The following is a 21,719-nucleotide window of genomic DNA, read 5'->3' on the forward strand; positions in this document are numbered from 1 at the left end:
AACCAAATGAGATGACTTAGTGGATAAAGTAGCAGTTACGGGAACTCTGGGGGAAAGTGACCACATTACACTTGAGTTCTTGGTTCTAAAGGAAGCAAAAGCTGAGTGTAGCCAAACACATTCCTTGGATTTTAAGAAAGCCAATTTTAATAAACTCAGAACAATGATAAGTAAGTTCCCATGGCAAGCAACTCTAATGAGAAAAGGAGTGCGAGATGGGTGGCAGTTTTTAAAAAAGGAAATTCTAAAGGCACAATTACAAAGAATTCCAACGTAGAAGACAACAGAAGATGCCAATGTGGCTTCACAAAAAGCTTAGAGATGACCTGAAAACAAAAACACATACAGGAAGTGGAAGGAAGGTCAAGCTACAAAGGAAGAGTACGGGCAGGTAGCACAGAATTGCAGGGATGGCGTCAGGAAGGGTAAAGCTGAGAACCAGCTGAGGTGAGCGGGGGATGCTAAAAGCAACAAAAAGGCTTTCTTTAGATACGTGCATAGTAAAAGACCCCCTTCATGGACCACTGCCTTGTTGTGGCGAAGGGGCTTGCGTAACTCAGTGAAGCCATAAGCTATGCCGTGCAGGGCCACCCAAGACGGACAGGTCATGGCAGAGAGTTCTGACAAAATGTGGTCCACTGGAGAAGGAAATGGCAACCCACTCCAGTATTCTTGCCAAGAAAATCCCATGGAACGTATCACAAGGCTAAAAGAGATGACGCTGGAAGATGAGCCACTCAGGTCGGACGGTGTCCAATATACTACTGGGGAAGAGCAGAGGGTATTTCCAACTAGCGCCAGAAAGAGCGAAGCGGCTGGGACAAAGCCGAAAGGACACTCAGCTGTGGATGTGTCTGGTGGTGAAAAGAAAATCCGATGCTGTAAAGAACAATATTGTTTAGGAACCTGGAATGTAAGGTCAATGAATCAAGGTAAGCTGGAGGTGGTCAAACATGAGATGGCAAGACTGAACATCAACATCTTGGGAATCAGCGAACTAAAATGGACAAGCATGGGCGAATTTAATTCAGGTGACCATCATATGTACTACTGTGGGCAAGAATCCCTTAGAAGAAATGGAGTAGCACTCATAGTCAACAAAAGGGTGGGAAAAGCAGTACTGGGGTACAATCTCAAAAACGAAAGAATGATCTCAGTACGAATCCAAGGCAAACCATTCAACATCACAGTAATTCAAGTCTATGCCCCAACCACTGAGGCCGAAGAAGCTGAGGTTGATTGGTTCTATGAAGACCTACAACACCTTCTAGAACTAACACCAAAAAAAGATGTCCTCTTCATCATAGGGGATTGGAATGCTAAAGAAGGAAGTCAAGAAATCACCGGAATAACAGGCAAGCGTGGCCTTGGTGTACAAAATGAAGCAGGACAAAGGCTAATAGAGTTTTGCGAAGAGAACACGCTGATCATAGCAAACACTCTTTTCCAACAGCACAAGAGGCGACTCTACACATGGACATCACCAGATGGTCAATATCGAAATCAGATTGATTATGTCCTTTGCAGCCAAAGATGCAGAAGTTCCATACAGTCAGTAAAAACAAGACCTGGAGCTGACTGTGGCTCAGATCATGAGCTTCTTGTTGCAAAATTTCGGGAATGTAGGGAAAACCACTAAACTGTTCAAGTATGACCTAAATCATATCCCTTATGAATATACAGTGGAGGTGAGGAATAGATTTCAGGGATTAGACCTGATAGAAAGAGTGCCTGAGGAACTATGGACGGAGGTCCGTAACATTGTTCAGGAGGCAGCAACTCAATCCATCCCAAAGAAAAAGAAATGCAAGAAAATGTGCAAAGTGGCTGTCTGATGAGGCTTTACAAGTAGCTGAGGAAAGAAGGGAAGCGAAAAGCAAGGGAGAAAGGGGAAGATATATCCAACTGAATGCAGAGTTCCAGAGAATAGCAAGGAGAGACAAGAAGGCCTTCTTAAATGAACAATGCAAAGAAATTGAGGAAAACAACAGAATGGGAAAGACTAGAGATCTCTTCAAGAAAATCGGAGATCTCAAAAGAACGTTTTGTGCAAAGACGGGCATGATAAAGGAATAAGAAGGCAGGGACCTAAAAGAAGCAGATGAGATTAAGAAGAGGTGGAAAGAATACACAGAAGAACTATACAGGAAAGATCTGAATGTCCCTGATAGCAATGAGAGTGCGGTCACTGAACTTGAGCCGGACATCCTCGAGAGTGAAGACAAGTGGGCCCTAGGAAGCATTACTAACAACAAAGCTAGCGGAGATGACAGTATTCCAGCTGAGCTATTTAAGATCCTAAAAAATGATGCTGTTAAAGTGCTGCACTCAATATGCCAACAAATTTGGAACACTCAACAGTGGCCACAAGACTGGAAAAGGTCAGTTTACATTCCAATTCCAAAGAAGGGCAATGCCAAAGAGTGCTCAAACTACCGTACAATTGCGCTCATTTCACATGCCAGCAAGGTTATGCTCAAAATCCTACATGCTAGGCTTCAGCAGTATGCGAACCGAGAACTACCGGAAGTACAAGCTGGGTTTCGAAGAGGCAGAGGAACTAGAGATCAAATCGCCAACTTTCGCTGGATCATGGAGAAAGCAAGAGAATTCCAGAAAAATGTCTATTTCTGCTTCATTGACTACACTAAAGCCTTTGATTGTGTGGATCACAACAAACTCTGGCAAATTCTGAAAGAGATGGGGGTACCAGACCACCTTACCAGTCTCCTGAGAAACCTGTACGAGGGTCAAGAAGCAACAGTAAGAACCAGACATGGAACAACCGATTGGTTCAAAATTGGGAAAGGAGTACGATAAGGCTGCATATTGTCACCCTGCTTATTTAACTTATATGCAGAGTACATCATGAGAAATGCCGGGTTGGATGAATCAGAGGTCGGAATTAAGATTGCTGGGAGAATTATCAACAACCTCAGATACGCAGACGATACCACCCTAATGGCAGAAAGCGAAGAGGATCTAAAGAGCCTCTTGTTGAGGGTGAAAAAGGAGAGTGCAAAAGCTGGTTTGAAACTCAACATTAAAAAAACAAAGATCATGGCATCTGGCCCCATCACTTCCTGGCATATGGAAGGGGAAGAAATGGAAGCAGTGACAGGTTTTATTTTCTTGGGCTCCAAGATCACCGCACACGGTGACTGTAGCCATGAAATTAAAAGACGCTTGCTCCTTGGGAGGAAAGCTATGGCAAACCTAGACAGCATAGTAAGAAGCAGAGAAATCACCTTGCCGACAAAGCTCCGTCTAATCAAAGCTATGGTTTTTCCAGTAGTAATGTATGGCTGTGAGAGCTGGATTATAAGGAAGGCTGAGCGCCGAAGAATTGATGCTTTCGAACTGTGGTGCTGGAGAAGACTCTTACGAGTCCCCTGGACTGCAAGGAGGTCAAATCATTCCATCCTAAAGGAAATCAACCCTGACTGCTCATTGGAAGGACACATACTGAAGCTGAAGCTCAAATATTTTGGCCACCTAATGCGAAGAGAAAACTCTCTGGAAAAGACCCTGATGCTGGGAAAGACTGAGGGCAAAAGGAGAAGGGGACGGCAGAGGATGAGATGGCTAGATAGCATCACTGATGCAATGAATATGGACTTGAGCACGCTCCAGGAGAGAGTGCAGGACAGGAAGGCCTGGCGTGCTATGGTCCATGGGGTCATGAAGAGTCGGACACGACTGAACGACTGAACAACAACATAGTAAAAGACAGAGGAAAGAAATGGTGGTCCAACTATTAAATAAGGATGGCAAAATGATAACAAATGACAAAAGAAGTGCTCAATTCCTACTTTGGCTCAGTCTTCTCCCAAAAGAGGGTCTATGACACCCCTGGCAAAGGCAAAGTACAGGCTGAAAGGGCAGGATTGCAGCTTGAGATCGATATGGTCAAGGAACACCTAATTACTTTGAATGAGTTCAGATCTCCAGGGCCAGATGAACTACATCCTAGAGTAATAAAGGAACTGGCAGAAGAGCTCTTAGAGCCACTGTCTATTATCATTGAGAAATCATGGAGGACGGGTGAAGTGCCAGAGGACTGGAGGAGGGCTAATGTTGTCCCTATCTTCAAAAAGGATAAAAAGGAGGAACCTGGGAACTACAGACCAGTCAGTCTGACATCAACCCCTGGGAAAATTCTGGAGCAGGTGATAAAGCAATCCATCTGTAAGCACCTTGAATACAATGTAGTAATTACTCGAAGCCAACATGGATTTGTCAAGAACAAATCCTGCCAGACGAATCTGATCTCATTTTTCAATCAGGTAACCTCCCTTGTGGACTGTGGGAATGCTGCAGACATAATATAGCTCAACTTCAGCAAAGCTTTCGACAAAGTGCCCCATGATAATTCTGATGAGCAAACTAGCTAAAAGTGGGCTAGATGAAATAATGATCAGGTGGATCCACAGTTGGCTACAGAATCGGACTCAAAGAGTGCTTATCCATGGGACTTCTCAAACTGGGGAGAGGCAACGAGTGGGGTACCGCAGGGCTCAGTCCTGGACCCGGTGCTCTTCAACTTTTTTATTAATGACTTGGAGGAGGAAGTGCAAGGAATGCTGATCAAATTTGCAGATGACACAAAATTGGGTGCGATAGCTAATACCCTGGAAGACAGAAACAAAATTCAAAGTGATCTTGATAGGCTGGAGCACAGGGCAGAAAACAACAAAATGACATTTAATAGGGATAAATGCCAAGTTCTGCACCTAGGAAAAAGAAACCAAATGCACAGTTACAAGATGCGGGATACGTGGCTCAATAATACTACAAGCGAGAAGGATCTTGGAATTGTGGTAGATCACAAACTGAATATGAGCCAACAATGTGATGTGGCTGCAAAAAAGGCCAATGCTCTTTTGGGCCGCATTAATAGAAGCATAGCTTCCAAGTCCCGGGAATTACTAGTTCCCCTCTACTCAGCACTGGTTAGGCCTCATCTGGAGTACTGTGTCCAGGCCTGGGCACCGCACTTTAAGAAGGATGCAGACAAACTGGAGAGGGTTCAGAGGAGGGCAGCGAAGATGATCAGGGGACTGGAAACAAAGCCCTATGTAGACAGACTGAAAGAACTGGGCATGTTTAGCCTTGAGAAGGGAAGACTGAGGGGAGATATGATAGTGCTCTTCAAGGACTTGAAAGGTTGTCCCAGAGAAGAAGGCCAGGATCTCTTCTCGATTATCCCAGAGTGCAGGCCACGGAATAATGGGCTCAAGTGACAGGAAGCCAGATTCCAGCTGAACATCAGGAAAAACTTCCTGACTGTTAGAGTAACACGACAATGGAACCAACTACCTAGGGTGGTAGAGGTCTCTCCCACACTGGAGGCATTCAAGATGAAGCTGGACAGCCAGTTGTCAGGGATGCTCTGACTTGGATTCTTGCACTGAGCAGGGGGTTGGACTTATTTATTTATTGCATTTATACCCCGCCTTTTTTCCTCTTGCAAGGAACCCAAGGCAGCTTATATTATCCTCCTCCTCTCCATTTTATCCTCACAACAAGAACCCTGCGAGGTGGGTTGGGCTGAGAGTGTGTGACTGGCCCAAAGTCATGAGCTTCCATGGCCGAGTGGGGACTAGAACCCGGATCTCCCAAGTCCCAGTCCAACACTCTTGCCGCTACACCACACTGACTTGATGGTGTTGTAGGCCCCTCCCAACCCTACTATTCTATGATTCTATGAGTTATATATGTGTGCCAAGCCCAATCCAAGGGAATACTGCAAGCCCAGAGGAGGGACAAACACACCAGTGGTGGATTTAAAAAGGGAATTTTTAATCAAGGGTTAAATAGGGAATGCATGTTGATATAGGTATCTTTAAAAAAATCACTGTTTATAAGATAGACCATGAACTGACATGTTTTGTACAATTTTCCATATATTTATTATTTATTTATTTACAATATTTACAGTCAGGGCCAGAAATATTGGAACAAGGATAACTGTTTTGGCAGTTGGCCTCTGTACACCACCACATTGAAGTTGAAAGGAAACATACCCAGATGGGAGCGAAGTCAGGACTTTCAGCTGTAATTCAAGGGGTTGGACAAAAGTGGGGCACTAACCATTCAGGAAGTGCAGCCAGTGGCATACACACACACCCATTGTTGGGGGCTCATAAGTAATGGAACGAATGGCTGACAAGCAGGTGCATGGCCAGGTGTGGCCTGTTTCCTGGGTGCCCCATGACCAATCAAGCAGATAAAAGGCCTGGAGGTGGTTCTGAGTGTGACATTTGCATTTGGTAGCTGTTCACTGGAACTCCCAACATGAGGTCCAAAGAGGTGTCCATGCGAGTGAAGGAGGCCATCATCACAACAGTTTGGAACATCCTGAAAAAGAAGGAATTAACTGGCAAGCTCAGCAACAGCAAAAGGCCTGGAAGACCACGGAAGACAACTAAAGTGGATGACCGCAGAATTCTGCTCAGGGTGAAGAGGAACCCTTTCACAACACCTAGCCAGGTCAAGAACACTCTGGCGGAGGTAGGCATGTCATTGTCAACATCTACAGTCAAGAGACGGCTTTATGAATGTAAATACAGAGGTTTCACAACAAGATGCAAACCACTGGTAACACTCAAGAACAGAAAGGCCAGATTAGCCTTTGCCAGCAAACACTTTAAAAAGCCTGCCCAGTTCTGGAATAAGATTCTTTGGACTGATGAAACCAAGATTAACTTGTACCAGAATGATGGGAAGAGAAAAGTATGGAGAAGGAAAGGAACAGCTCATGATTCAAAGCATACCACATCATCTGTCAAACATGGTGGAGGCAGTGTTATGGCATGGGCGTGTATGGCTGCCAATGGAACTGGGTCACTGGTGTTTATTGATGTCCTGACTGCTGATAAAAGCAGCAGGATGAATTCTGAAGTGTATAGGGCTATACTTTCTGCTCAGATTCAGCCGAATGCTGCCAAACTGATAGGATGCCGCTTCTTACTACAGATGGATAATGACCCAAAACATACAGCAAAAGCTACCCAAGAGTTTCTGAAGGCAAAGAAGTGGGATGTTCTTCAATGGCCAAGTCAGTCACCTGATCTCAACCCAGTAGAGCACGCTTTTCACTTACTGAAGACAAGAGTGAAGGCAGAAAGACCCACAAACAAGCAGCAGCTGAAGGCAGCTGCAGTAAGGGCCTGGCAAAGCATCTCGAGGGAGGAAACTCAGCATTTGGTCATGTCCATGGGTTCCAGACTTCAGGCAGTCATTGACTGCAAAGCATTTTCATCCAGGTATTAAAGGCGATCCTTCAGTTTGAAATGACGTTGGTTTGTTCCTTTACTTATGAGTAGGGATGGCGGAGAATTTCTCCACGAATCTCCGGGAGGCTGAATGCCAACGCATTTGGCCCCCCAAAATTGTTGGGGAAATTCTCCGCCTCCCCGCCCCCTCCCCGGGATGGGACTTACCTCATGCGAACGTCCCTCTCGGCGGTAGGTCCCGGCGGTGTTTCGGCAATAGCGTTGCCCTTATTTTCGCCGTAGTCTACGTAAATCTTTTCGTAGACTACCCGTGCCCAGATAAGGAACGCAAATGGCAGCGCCCATGGGCGCCGCCATTTGCGTACGCATTTTTTCCAAAGTCAGCCGTGATAGGCTATGTAAAGATTTACGTAGCCTATCACATCTGACTTTGAAAATCTAGCCGTGATAGGCTACGTAAATCGTTACGTAGCCTATCACGTTTTTTGTTTTGTTTTTCAATTTACTTTTTTTATTTTGCGGCTGGGGAGACGGGGCGCTCCCCCCCAGCCTGAATTTCGGCGGCGAGAGATGGGGCACCTCCCCCCCGGCCTGAATTTCGGCCGAGAGGGGCGGGGCGCCTCCCCCCTGCCAAGAATTTCGGGGGGAGAACCGGAGCGCCTCCCCCTACCGCGAAGCAAGCTGAGGGACCAGGTAAGGGACTTTCGTCCATCCTTACTTATGAGCCACCAACGATGGGGGTGTGTATATGCCACTGGCTGTACTTCCTGAATGGTTAATACCCCACTTTTGTCACACCCCTTGAATTGCAGCTGAAAGTCCTGACTTCGCTCCCATCTGGGTGTGTTTCCTTTCAGCTTCAATGTGGTAGTGTACAGATGCCAACTGCCAAAACAGCTAGCCTTGTTCCAATATTTCTGGCCCTGACTGTATATACCGCTCCATATCTAGAACAGATTTCGGAGTGGTGAACAGAAGAAATAAAACCATAAAAGAATAAAAAGATTAAAACACCACATTAAAACTATACTTGTTTAAAAACAATATACTGTTCAACAAAGCCACAAATGCATGAGAGTGATAAAGGTAATGTTACAGTAAATTGAATTGCAGACCTCCATCTCATTTCATTATCAGATTTGAGTGTTGGACCTCAAGTATCTGTGAATAAATAGAATGCCTGGGTGCAACAGCTAGTCCACTTACCAAAGCATTTCGGCCCTTTAACTACTAGTATCACTATTTACAAAATAAATTAGAGGAATCAAAACCCAAATTATGGAGAAATGCCAGAAAGGCTGACTGCAAAGATTCTCTGGAAAAGAAGTGTAGTGTTTACAATAACCAACACTTACCCAATAATGAAAGAACAGGGACCTGTTGACATGGATTTTGATCAGCACAGAGTTAACTACATCCCACTGGCCTGTGTGTGTTTTTGGAAGGGAGTGGGGAGGCACAACTCCTATCCTTCTTCTGGGGCTGGGGGCATTTCTCCACAAAGCAGGACAGAGAGAGAGAACATGTGTGTGTGTGTGTATAAATAAATATAAAAATAAACACACACCCAAGTGAGACAGAGAGAGGGGGGGGGGTAGCTTTGTTCCAAGGATCGGACACAACATAGATATCAGTTAGGGCTTCCTGCTCAGATGGCTCTTTTCTAAACCTCCTTAAGCCACAGTTTTGAGTGACTCTTATTTGACTTAGCTCTGGAGAAGGCAGACAGCAAGAGGTGAGAAAAAAAGAGATAAAAGCATGAGCTAGCAACTCAAGGAGAAGTGCCTTAGCCTAGTATTTTCCCTGGCATGCTGCACCTCTATTGCAGAAGCCTTTTGATATCAGAATGCTCCTTACCATGTGATCTCCCACCTACATTCTGAAACAACCCAGGAGAGGACAACCACCACCACATGCTTTCCTGAAAGTGCAAATTGCCTCAGCAATCCAACCCAGCCGTTACTTGACAGAACCAGCACTAGAAGGCATGTAATGGCACATCTGGTCCAACTCTTTGGCCCTCAAGAAGAAATCCTGAAGAGTCTTGACAGATGTCTGTCCAATCTCTTCTGGAAACCCTCCAAGGAAGGAAAAATGTTGACCTCCTTAAATAGCTTATCACACACTGAACTTGAGGTAGCTGTTAGGAAGCTGGCCCATTACACAGCACTGAGCTTAAATACGCCTTCCCCTCCCACCGCCCCTTGTAAACAGGAGGCTCTTCCCTTTTAATCCTATTGGAGACTTCTTATAGCTACACTTACTCTCTGTGGCCCAGGCAGAAGGACACAATGTTATGTGGCGCTCTAGTCAGGCTAACTCGGATCTTCTCATCGCGGTCAGCAGTTAGGATGTACTGGTCATCAGGACTCAGCGCCTAATGATAGAACTCAGGTCACCACAAAACAGCCCATGATGCTTTGGGGCATGCATTCACATACCTAAACACAATCACATATATACTGGTTACACAGCCGAGAGGAGGGGGACCACGCTCGCCCTGCCCGTGCTCCATTGTAATTTTCATCATCCTTTACACATGGAGGGCGACTGTCAAGGAGAGCCTCCTGGATCCATGGAAGCTCTCCACGGGATCTGGAATGCTGTAAAATCAGCACTCTTGCATGGAGAGCCTTCATGGATCCAGGAGGCTCTCCTCTTCATAAGGTCACCCTCAACATGTAAAGAGTGATGGAAATAAGAAGGGGGGGCGCAGGGCTAGAGTGCTCCCCCTCCTCATACCTTTACTGTACTCAGTTTTTGAACATCTAAGTCAACAAAGTTGCTAGCTTACAACAAATGTACGAACTTGCCTGTGTTATTAATTTGAATTACACTGATGGCCTGAACATTTTTTGCAAGCTCTCCCAACTGGTCGCCTGGAGGCCATCCTTACTCACTGCAGGCAGCTGTTAAAATTGGCTATTAACAATCCTGCCATACAGCCATTGAAACATGCATTGGATTTATGATACAGATGGCAGTAAGAAAGCAGGATAAGGATTAAAAAGTAGTAACCTAAGCTAATAATAATGTTGATCAATAGTTTCCAAAGAAAGTAGCTGAAACCTCAAAAATCAGGCAACCACCCAATCCTATGTTTATTTTGAAGTAAGTGCCACTGAGTTCAATAGGGCTTCTTCATAGTTAATGTGCAGGTCCAGTGAACTCAGGGGAACTTAAAGTAAGCATGCTAAAAATGGGCTGCATATTTGTTTAGAAGTATATATAGAAAGTTATCATAGTAAATACACTTATACTGAATTCAGGTCTATGGATATCAACAAGACTTTAAGTGCCACTAGCTGTGTCACAGATAGTCTATCATTATTGGAAGAATGAATAACCCACAACTACTAAAGCTGATCCACAGCAAACAGATGTCCCACATAAGCTTGTCATTGTTGAACCACCTGATTTCTGAAAAATGTCCCTTTCAGATATCTCCTTGAGGCCAGTACATGCACACAAACCGGACACTTTGTCCCCAGGTGAGCCCTCCCAGGCATTATCAAACACGGGATCTCATGGATACAGCCAATTGCAGCTGGAAACATTTTCAATAATCAGAGCCAAAATAAAAAGTCAGCCACTGATATTATTCAAATGGCTGCCCACCACATACAGTTCAGTTGACTCTGACATTTCATTACATGATCCTGTACCCAGAGACAGTCAGGAGTGAGTGTGTGATTGTGTGTGTGTGTGTGTGTGTGGCTGGACTGCATGTGCAAACTAGTCCATGGAACTGGTTTATTCAGTAGATATTTATACCACCCAACAGCCAAACATGCTAAAACATAATATAAAACATTTAAACATATAAAAATGTAAAACAGTGTGAAACAGGTAAAAACAATTAACAATCAGCTACTAGAACCTGATAAAACAGCTAACAATGAAAAGCTCCATCATATACTGTCAAATGCCTGGGAGTAGAATAAAGTCTTAACCTGGAGCCAAAAAGATGACAGTGTTGGCACCAAGCAGATCTCACTGAGGAGAACATTCTACAGTCAGTGGACTACCACAAAGAAGGCCCTAACCTCCAGACCTCTCCTTGGCCTCCCTTGCACCTTGGTTCAAGCATTATAAAGGTGACAGGGAGAGAAGAGCACCCTGCCTAGTCTTGGAAAAATGGATAAAGGTTGGATTGCCTCTCAGCACTACACAAAGTACATGGTACGGAGGCTTTCATTCCACAGAAATAAATCAGTGCCCTTACCTTAAATGTATTCCCTGAATATACCCCTTCAAGATTTCAGTGGGGCTTACCTTCATATATGATGTTTAGGATCAGTGCATGAACACAAGAACTATCAAGGAATTGGGAATCTCTGAGCCTGTTTATACATCACACAGATACAGAGAATCATTTATGCTTCTGATTCCTTTCTTCTTTGTAATACCAGATTTGGTAATGGAACAAGCAGAGGCCTCTGTTTTTCTAGTCCACAAAGGACAAGATCCAGTGTTCTAGTATCTCCAGTTAAAGACTACTGGTGAAAAACTCGAAAAACTCCTTCAAATAAAGGTAGTATAGAGACAGAAATTGCATACGCACCACATCCAATAGAAGGGACAAGTGTCCAAGTTCAATCGTTCCTGTGTTTTCCGGTTCTGTGACTGAGAAAGAATAGACATCGCCAGATTTGTCAGCAACCAGAATCTTATCTTCTGCTGCTGTTATAATCAGGGAAGTGCATCTTCTAACAACAGTTCTGAAAAGAAGAATTGACAGAATTAGGGACCCAAACTTCCTCTTTGGAAGGGTGGACTTTATAGGTAGGTTATGTTTGCACTTCAGGGATCACTAAATTTGGAGCCAGAAAGGCATTTTCCCAGAGACCTATCCCTGGAAACCACAGGGCTGAAAACACAAACATCAGAACAGAACAAACCTTCTGCCACCAAAAGGAATTCATGTTCTTCATATTGAAGTGGGTGGATAATCTCTTATCCGGATTACAGAATGGGTATCATGTACTAGGATCACAAACCAGAGAGATCCTTCAGCTGCATGTGGGGGCTGGCACATGCTTAGGGGGGCTTTCTGTGACATACAGCAAAGTGGTTTTCAAAGCCACCAAGTTTCAAAGCCACTTGCAATACAGCAGAAGGAACTCATTTCTTGTACTTCTAGGCTGCTCTTCAGCCTTCACTCTCAAAAACAATATATTGTTACAATAACAACATAAAATAGAATAGTAAAGGGTTGTATCCAATGTTAGTCCTACTTAGAGTAGCTCCACTGAAATGAATGGGACTTAAGTTTAGACTGACATTGGACAGTACTGGGCCAGATGGACCCACAGTCTGACTCAGTATACGGCAGCTTCCTATGATACAACCAAAAGCCAACAATCAAACCACAGCTGGCAGCTAAAACCAGCATGAAAATTAACCACAGCAGGCTATTTCTTAGCTTTAAAAAAACACCCATAGAACACCTGTTTAATTTTGAGCCTCTTGTGAACTGAGAAGGGTACTGGGTGTGCTGCAGTGGTAAAAAAATCAGACTTGGGTCAGAGAGACCTGGGTGACTTTGGCGACTCACAATCTCAGCCTAACCTGTTTCATATGATGGTGTCAATGAGAAAAATGGAAAAAACCTGATGTGTGCCAGGTCCTTAGATGAAGGGAAGGGCACAAATATAATATATAGGTAACTGTTCTGCTACTACCAGTAGCAAATTCCAGTTTTCACAGCAAGAGCACTTTCAATCCTTTCAGAGGAAAGGGGTGTAAGTGGGCATTTCTTGGGTAGTTATAATCCAGCAGGCACAACAACACCCAGGTGCAGGAAAACTAAAAAAGCCCTGGAGTTCAAGAGATTTGGGTAAGGCAGGCTTGGGGAGATGGGGAACGATACTTTCTTCCTTTGGGTACAAATACAGTAATAAAGTCAACATAAGGCGGCTAACTACACAAACCCTCTACATGATAGCTCAAAAAGGCCAGATTTTGTAATCTGGTCCAGAGGCATATCCTCATATATGCATTGGACCCTAGTGAGGGCAAATATGTCTGGGCCAGTTGCAGGAAGTGGTCAAAAAATTAACAAAAGTTTATCTTAAAACTGCTCATATTATTCATATTTGGATACTAACGGAAGCATCCAAGCGGGCTGTTGCACAAGCAGGGGCCACTGCTGATTGTGTTCCGCAAGTGGTACCCACCACTTGCACAATGGGGATTTAGCGTTTCCTCTAGAGTAGGTTGGCAGAGCTCACATAAGGGAGCTCCGCTGACCTGTCCCAATCGCAACATGAGCGTTTCTGCTCATTTGGGGGCTTCCTAAAGGAAGCGTTAAATCCCCATTGTGCAAGCGGTGGGTGCCGCCTGCAGAACAGAATCGGTGGTGGCTCCCAATTGCAGAATGGCCTACTTGGATACTGCCCAAATATTTCTCCCAAAGTGCCTTTGTCTCCATACCTTAGACTCAGACATTCCCAAGAAGGCTTTGTACGAAAAAGAATCAGTTGTTTGTTGTCATCAGTCAGAGCAAAGTAAGTTCCTGATGAAGAAAATGCGCAGGCAAGGATATCATTACTTGCTTTACCTGCTGACTTTCCATCCTTTCTAAAAATAAAGAGAAAGGGACAGACTGAGAAAGAAGAATGTGGTTCCAAATACCAACAGCAGTGATCGCTACTTCACAGGTTTTATCAATACAACATGCTTTTTGTACAGAATCTGTACCATTGGCCACTATGGAATTATATTTCCTAGTATTTTGGAGGGTACCCTTCCTTCCACCAGTGTGCAATAAACTAAGGGGGAAAATCACAACCATTTGAAAAATAATCTTTCTATGTAAACAATTTATATTCCTCAATTCTTCTTTGTATTTTATCTGACAACCTGGTGGAAGAGAAAACACAGAAGACTGGCAAGATTTCTTCCCACCTACAACCAATGACGTCTCTACTTTTCTAACAGAGGTAAATATCATATTCCCAAGAGTATCTGGATAAATGGGACTGCAGTAGAGAGACAATTTCACGTAAGGGAGAATTGAAACAGTCTCACCCTTGAGTTTCCAGAGGCTCCTTGCTTGTGGTGCAGTCATAAATGAAAAGGTCATCATTGCTGGAAATTAAAGGTTTATATAGATCAATATTTTCCTATGGGAGAGGCATCAATTTTGTAGCATTATATCTTATCACTTCCCATACCTCCAAGCCTTTTTCAACCCCAAAGCTTCAAAATTAGCAGCGAGCTGCTGCCTTTCATTGTATCACAAATGATACAGCTTGCAAAATAACACACACACACACACACACACAAACAAGCACGAGTACTTTAGGTAGTAAAAATATATTTTACATTTTTTGCAAGCTTTTGCATTAGAACCACAGTACCAATCAAAAAGGTGAAAAGAAAATCTGATGCTGTAAAGAACAATATTGTTTAGGAACCTGGAATGTAAGGTCAATGAATCAAGGTAAGCTGGAGGTGGTCAAACATGAGATGGCAAGATTGAACATCGACATCTTGGGAATCAGCGAACTAAAATGGACAGGCATGGGCAAATTTAATTCAGGTGACCATCATATGTACTACTGTGGGCATGAATGCCTTAGAAGAAATGGAGTAGCACTCATAGTCAACAAAAGGGTGGGAAAAGCAGTACTGGGGTACAATCTCAAAAACGATCGAATGATCTCAGTACGAATCCAAGGCAAACCATTCAACATCACAGTAATTCAAGTCTATGCCCCAACCACTGAGGCCGAAGAAGCTGAGGTTGATCGGTTCTATGAAGACCTACAACACCTTCTAGAACTAACACCAAAAAAAGATGTCCTTTTCATCATAGGGGATTGGAATGCTAAAGTAGGACGTCCAGAAATCACCGGGATAACAGGCAAGGTGTACAAAATGAAGCAGGCCTTGGTGTACAAAATGAAGCAGGACAAAGGCTAATAGAGTTTTGCCAAGAGAACACGCTGATCATAGCAAACACTCTTTTCCAGCAGCACAAGAGGCGACTCTACACATGGACATCACCAGATGGTCAATATCGAAATCAGATTGATTATGTCCTTTGCAGCCAAAGATGCAGAAGCTCTATACAGTCAGTCAAAACAAGACCTGGAGCTGACTGTGGCTCAGAGCATGAGCTTCTTGTTGCAAAATTTTGGCTGAAATTGAAGAATGTAGGGAAAACAACTAAACCGTTCAGGTATGACCTAAATCATATCCCTTATGAATATACACTGGAGGTGAGGAATAGATTTCAGGGATTAGACCTGATAGAGTGCCTGAGGAACTATGGACGGAGGTCCGTAACATTGTTCAGGAGGCAGCAACTCAATCCATCCCAAAGAAAAAGAAATACAAGAAACCAAAGTGGCTGTCTGATGAGGCTTTACAAGTAGCTGAGGAATGAAAGGAAGTGAAAAACAAGGGAGAAAGGGGAAGATATACCCAACTGAATGCAGAGTTCCAGAGAATAGCAAGGAGAGACAAGAAGGCCTTCTTAAATGAACAATGCAAAGAAATCGACGAAAACAACAGAATGGGAAAGACTAGAGATCTCTTCAAGAAAATCGGAGATATCAAGGGAACATTTTGTGCAAAGATGGGCATGATAAAGGACAAAAAAGGCAGGGACCTAACAGAAGCAGGTGAGATTAAAAAGAGGTAGAAAGAATACACAGAAGAACTATACAGGAAAGATCTGAATGTCCCTGATAGCCATAATAGTGTGGTCACTGAACTTGAGCTGGACATCCTCGAGAGTGAAGTCAAGTGGGCCTTAGGAAGCATTACTAACAACAAAGCTAGCGGAGATGACAGTATTCTAGCTGAGCTATTTAAAATCCTAAAAGATGATGCTGTTAAAGTGCTGCACTCAATATGCCAACAAATTTGGAACACTCAACAGTGGCCACAGGAATGGAAAAGGTCAGTTTACATTCCAATTCCAAAGAAGGGCAATGCCAAAGTGTGTTCAAACTACCGTACAATTGCGGTCATTTCACATGCCAGCAAGGTTATGCTCAAAATCCTACAAGCTAGGCTTCAGCAGTATGCGAACCGAGAACTACCGGAAGCACAAGCAGGGTTTCGAAGAGGCAGAGGAACTAGAGATCAAATCGCCAACATTCGCTAGATCATGGAGAAAGCAAGAGAATTCCAGAAAGACGTCTATTTCTGCTTCATTGACTACGCTAAAGCCTTTGATTGTGTGGATCACAACAAATTGTGGCAAATTCGTAAAGAGATGGGAGTACCAGACCACCTTACCTGTCTCCTGAGAAACCTGTACGAGGGTCAAGATGCAACAGTAAGAACCAGACATGGAACAACCGAGTGGTTCAAAATTGGGAAAGGAGTACAACAAGGCTGCATATTGTTGCCCTGCTTATTTAACTTCTATGCAGAGTCATGAGAAATGCCGGGTTGGATGAATCAGAGGTCGGAATTAAGATTGCTGGGAGAATTATCAACAACCTCAGATACGCAGACGATACCACCCTAATGGCAAAAAGCAAAGAGGATCTAAAGAGCCTCTTGTTGAGGGAGAAAGTGGAGAGTGCAAAAGCTGGTTTGAAACTCAACAATAAAAAAACGAAGATCATGGCATCTGGCCCCATCACTTCCTGGCATATAGAAGGGGAAGAAATGGAAGCAGTGACAGATTTTATTTTCTTGGGCTCCAAGATCACCACAGACGGTGACTGTAGCCATGAAATTAAAAGACGCTTGCTCCTTGGGAGGAAAGCTATGGCAAACCTAGACAGCACAGTAAGAAGCAGAGACATCACTTTGCCGACAAAGGTCCGTCTAATCAAAGCTATGGTTTTCCCAGTAGTAATGTATGGCTGTGAGAGCTGGACTGTAAGGAAGGCTGAGCGCCGAAGAACTGATGCTTTCGAACTGTGGTGCTGGAGAAGACTCTTACGAGTCCCCTGGACTGCAAGGAGGTCAGATCAGTCAATCCTAAAGGAAATCAACCCTGAGTGCTCATTGGAAGGACAGATACTGAAGCTGAAGCTCAAATATTTTGGCCACCTAATGCAAAGAGAAAAGTCACTGGAAAAGATCCTGATGCTGGGAAAGATTGAAGGCAAAAGGAGAAGGGGACGGCAGAGGATGAGATGGCTAGATAGCATCACCGATGCAATGAATATGAACCTGAGCACACTCCGGGAGAGAGCGGAGGACAGGAGGGCCTGGCGTGCTGTGGTCCATGGGGTCACGAAGAGTCGGACACGACTTAACGACTGAACAACAACAACCAAGCAAAATAATAAATTTAACCAAATGTGTATGAATGCCTTTATTGACCTGAGAATCAACTTACAGGGGTTGGAAAAAAGGTATCTTCTTTCCGAGCTCAACCCTGAGATATGTAAAGCTTGCCTTGTAGCAATCCTATCCTATATTGCCTTGTAGCAATCCTATCAATGTCAAGTCAGAAGTAAGTCCCACCAAGTTCAGTAGGCCTTACTCCCAAGTAAGTAGGTATAGGATTACAGGATTAATGGGAAAGTTGAATTTGTAACAGTGGAGAGAGTGTACATCAGTGGTAGTACAGTAATGTGGCCCAAGGTTCAGCCACAGCATTCCTAAATTCCTAAAATAAATGGGGATCAGGTAGCAGCCATGAGAAATTTTCAGCTCCACAACAGGAGCTGAGAGGTATTGTCAATGCTGACCATATGTAGTCTACATGGACTAGTTAACTAGAAAGCAGCAATACGACAATGGAACCAATTACCTGGGAAGGTAGTGGGCTCTCCGACACTGGAGGCCTTCAAGATGAGGCTGAACAGCCATCTGCCAGGGATGCTCTGACTTGGATTCCTGCATTGAGCAGGGGGTTGGACTCGATGGTCTTATAGGCCCCTTCCACCCCTACTATTCTATGGTTCTGTGACTCGGCCTAATCTACCTTACAGGGTTGTTAAAAGGATAAAATGGAGAGGAAGAGGATCATGTACATCGCCTTGGGCTCCATGGAGGAAAAGGCAGGATATAAATGTAGCAAATAAATAATATAATATACTATCCTGAAATCCAAGTGTTTGCACATTTGCAGGAAAGCATGGGTAATACATTTCACTCCAAGGAGCTATAAAAAGGAAGAAAGTGTGTGAAAATTAAAGGAGTTTAATTTTCCCATTGTATTGGTTCCTCACAGTGCTGATAATCTATAAGGCTTGGGAGAGGCTCCCCATCCCTTTCACCCTACCAAAGAAGCATTTCACTTGTGCAACTAGGCAGCCCTTGCTGTCCTCGCAACAGATTTGCACTGTCACACCACTTCCCTCAGCTTCCTGTATGTTCATGCTTCCCTTTCCTCCATCTAGGAATAAATAAATGTTACTCCCCAAAGTGTTTCAATCACTGAGATTTGACTGTACATGTTAATCCAGCTACAAGGGGATTTAGCGTACTCCTGTACCTTCACTCCAGTTTAACCCATCAACAACAGTGACTACATAATCAACAAGGAGTTTTTGTCACATCTTAAAGACTGATGAATTTATCCTGGCATAAATTTTTGTGGAAAGCATCATTGGATGCATGGAGAGTTATAGCGAGTTCCAGATTTATATACAGTACATATGCTGGATGGGGTGGGGTTGGATTGTAAAAATTAAGGTCAGAAGGAAATTTAATGCAGAAAGTACTGAAGGTGACAATCACAGTCTTCACGGTGCAGATGTTGCTGATAAACACAACCATGCTGGCACGAGGTAAGCCAATTAGCACATGTAATGTGACATGTGGTGGCTCCCCTCCGGAAATAGCTGCTACATAATCATCAACCCGGATTAAAATCTCTTCCATTCTGCTCATCGTCAGAAGAAGAGGTGGATCCATACGTGGTCCTGAATGGGGGGGGGGGTAATTTATTCTTGGACAAAAGGACGATTAAAGCAGGACAGGGGAGGAATTCATCAGAATTCAACCGTGCAACCTTCTGCCCTGTTTTACAGATTAGATTGCAAACTGTCCTTTCGCGGCTGCTGTGCGTCAAATGACCGGAGAACGACGCCGGAAGAGACACTCACTTTCTCGGCTGCCAGCGTTTACACCTCCCCTCGACTTCCACTGCCAGGTCTCTCGACATAGCGTCTAAAGCGAAGCCCGTCGGCCCCGTTTCGCTCACCTGGGCTCTTTATAGCCGGCGGCCAAGAGCTTGGTCCCGCCGGTGACCACCATCAGGTCCCCGCAGACCGCCAGCCCCGGCGTGGGGCTCGAAGCCCCAGCAGCATCAGCCGCCTCCACGCCTGCCATCGGACCCGCGTGGGGACGCCAAACAGCCGTCGCTGACTGAGGACGTCACCGAAAGGCGTGCCGAAGATGACTTCAGAAAGACCCTGCCTGCCATAGAGATAAGAGTCGCGCAGTATCTGAACTTCCGGCGTCCTTGGCCTTGTTGGATTCTCTAGGCTAGAGAAAGAAAAAGCTGTATCTCGCGGGGAGTCAAGCCCTACCAGCCGTGGAGGCTGGCGGCTCCGATGTCAGTGGGGCTGTGACCCCTCTCTGAGTTTCAATCAGAACCAGCCAATCAGAACTCTGAAGGAGCTATCCAAAGTGCCGAGCCCTGTCCCCAAAATAGGTTCTGCATCTTGGGTAGCTCCTTTAGCGTTCGGGCCGGTCCCGTCTGAAAGCCAGAGTGGATTCACAGCCCCACTGACATCGGAGCCACCAGCCTCCACTGACTACAAGGTCTATGGCATTGTGTGTATGTGTTCATTACAGGGTTGCAAAGGAAGAGTCACAACTCTGTCTTTATAATGGCCACAGGATGCTTTTAATTTTATGTATTTATTCATTTAATTAGTAAGGAAAGCTTAGTTTGGGTGTCACTCCATTTCTTCCTATCTCTATGCACGCCTCTATACCCATCGTTAGACGTCTGTGGAGCAGAGGGGCGTCGCTCTTTCCCTTGGCATCTCAAGAGTGAAAACCATTTATATCTTGTACTAGCGTTAAAGTGGCAAAAAATCCAATATCCTAATGGAAGTGTCCGTAAAGACTGCGTTGGGGCTGTGCAACCCACTTTCTCTCCAGGCTACAGGAGAAATCAGAACTGCACTTGGTCAGTATCAGCATATAGCTGCCGGCAGAGTGGCCATGTCAGTCTAACACAGCAAAAAAACCAACAGTCTCCTTGGGAGACCTTGACTTCTAAGGGCAGTATCCAGCTGCGTCCTTCCGCTAGCGCAAATGATGTTGCACTAACAGAACCTAGGTTCTGATCTATGCACAAGAAGAGAATCCAACTAAAGTTATGTTTGCGCAAGCATGGTTGTACAACTGGTTGTGCATTACACTTGCACGACCCGTTCCGCAAGCATAATGTGCAATCGCTCCACAAAAGAAAGAGGCGGAGCTCCGCTAGCGCTATTTGACTTTGCGGAATGGCACTGCTCTGTAGGTACTGCTCTAACAAATTTATTCAAATTTATTATTAAGCTTTCGTGGATGCTGCCTGCTTCATCAGGTGCAGTTGATATACAGCTGATACATAGCCGATTATCTAGATATAGATGAAGTCTCGGAACTGTGTTTATTCACATTTTAACCAGCGAGTGCACTGCTACCAAGTCACTTGATCCAGTCTCTATTCAACAGAAGCCTATGCCATTATAAACAACATAACTCTGTACCCATCTACTTGGAAATCAGTTCCACTGAATCCAATGGGACTTACTCCCAGGTAAATGTGATTAGGACTGCATCCTTAGGTACAGCAACACTCTAGTTTTGCTGCTATAGACTTACAGTGCAATCCTTTACTTACGTGGGAGTAAGTTCCATTGAACTCAATTGTATTTACTTTTCAGTAAACATGTATAGACTTGCATTGTAACACAACTGTCCCTCTGGAAGTTGAGTTTAAATTGGACAACATGCTTATTCTGACAGTTTTGTTTTGTTCCACTTCTTTATTTTGAACATCTTGTTCTTAAAGCATGAGAACAATGTGGAGGGCTTTTCCCCCCTTCTTCCAAGTGCATTGGGAACAAACTTAAGCACACAGGTGCAATTGTTTCCTGAGAGCAGACAATAATTCAGTGGGCACTTATCATCTGGAAAAGGATATTTTAATAAAATAATAATGGATTTAAGAACTCCCAAACATAATGTGAAGGTAAAGGAAGGCGTAGGTAAATCGTTAAATAAATTGTGTGCTTTCAGTGTTGCAAATCTCACGATTTGGTGCTCTCCAAATGATAACTCCATTTTTATGAGAATTTCTGCTTTTATTTTTTCAAAGGGCAATCGATGGTTTCTTGAAGACATGCATAGGATTGCCCTTTCAATCCTTTTTGTTAAGTGCACACCAGTTCCTACCCATGTTAACTCAGAAGAAAATATTACTCAAGTTAATGGGACTTGCTTCTAAATAAACATACACAGGACAGGGCTGCACAAAATTAGTTTCAGCTAACACCATCCCTAGTCTTGTTTAGTATGCTCAAATATGCCGTTGTCTTGGTATCTTCAATG

General features: G+C 44.2%; 1 protein-coding gene across 4 annotated transcripts in view; it reads right to left on the bottom strand.

Annotated features, from left to right (window-relative positions):
• The window catches only part of WDR4 (WDR4 tRNA N7-guanosine methyltransferase non-catalytic subunit), a 103,351-nt gene extending 83,823 nt beyond the window's left edge, over positions 1-19,528 (bottom strand). For 2 of the 4 annotated variants that reach the window (XM_084843822.1, XM_084843821.1), the window contains exons 1-5: positions 19,369-19,528; positions 14,271-14,330; positions 13,674-13,820; positions 11,803-11,959; positions 9,503-9,615 (exon numbers count right to left, since the gene is read on the bottom strand). In XM_084843822.1, the coding sequence (XP_084699948.1) occupies positions 9,503-9,615; positions 11,803-11,959; positions 13,674-13,820; positions 14,271-14,330; positions 19,369-19,496 (605 nt within the window). In that variant the 5' untranslated portion in view covers positions 19,497-19,528. Of the gene's footprint in view, positions 1-9,502; positions 9,616-11,802; positions 11,960-13,673; positions 13,821-14,270; positions 14,331-19,270 lie in introns of all 4 variants that reach the window. The other 2 variants (XM_084843824.1, XM_084843823.1) reach the window with 1 other exon arrangement.
• Positions 19,529-21,719: the final 2,191 nt, after the last annotated feature.

Source organism: Heloderma suspectum, chromosome 3, assembly GCF_057233095.1.
Source record: "Heloderma suspectum isolate Gila_16-S chromosome 3, 16-S_ref, whole genome shotgun sequence".
NCBI lineage: Eukaryota > Metazoa > Chordata > Lepidosauria > Squamata > Helodermatidae > Heloderma > Heloderma suspectum.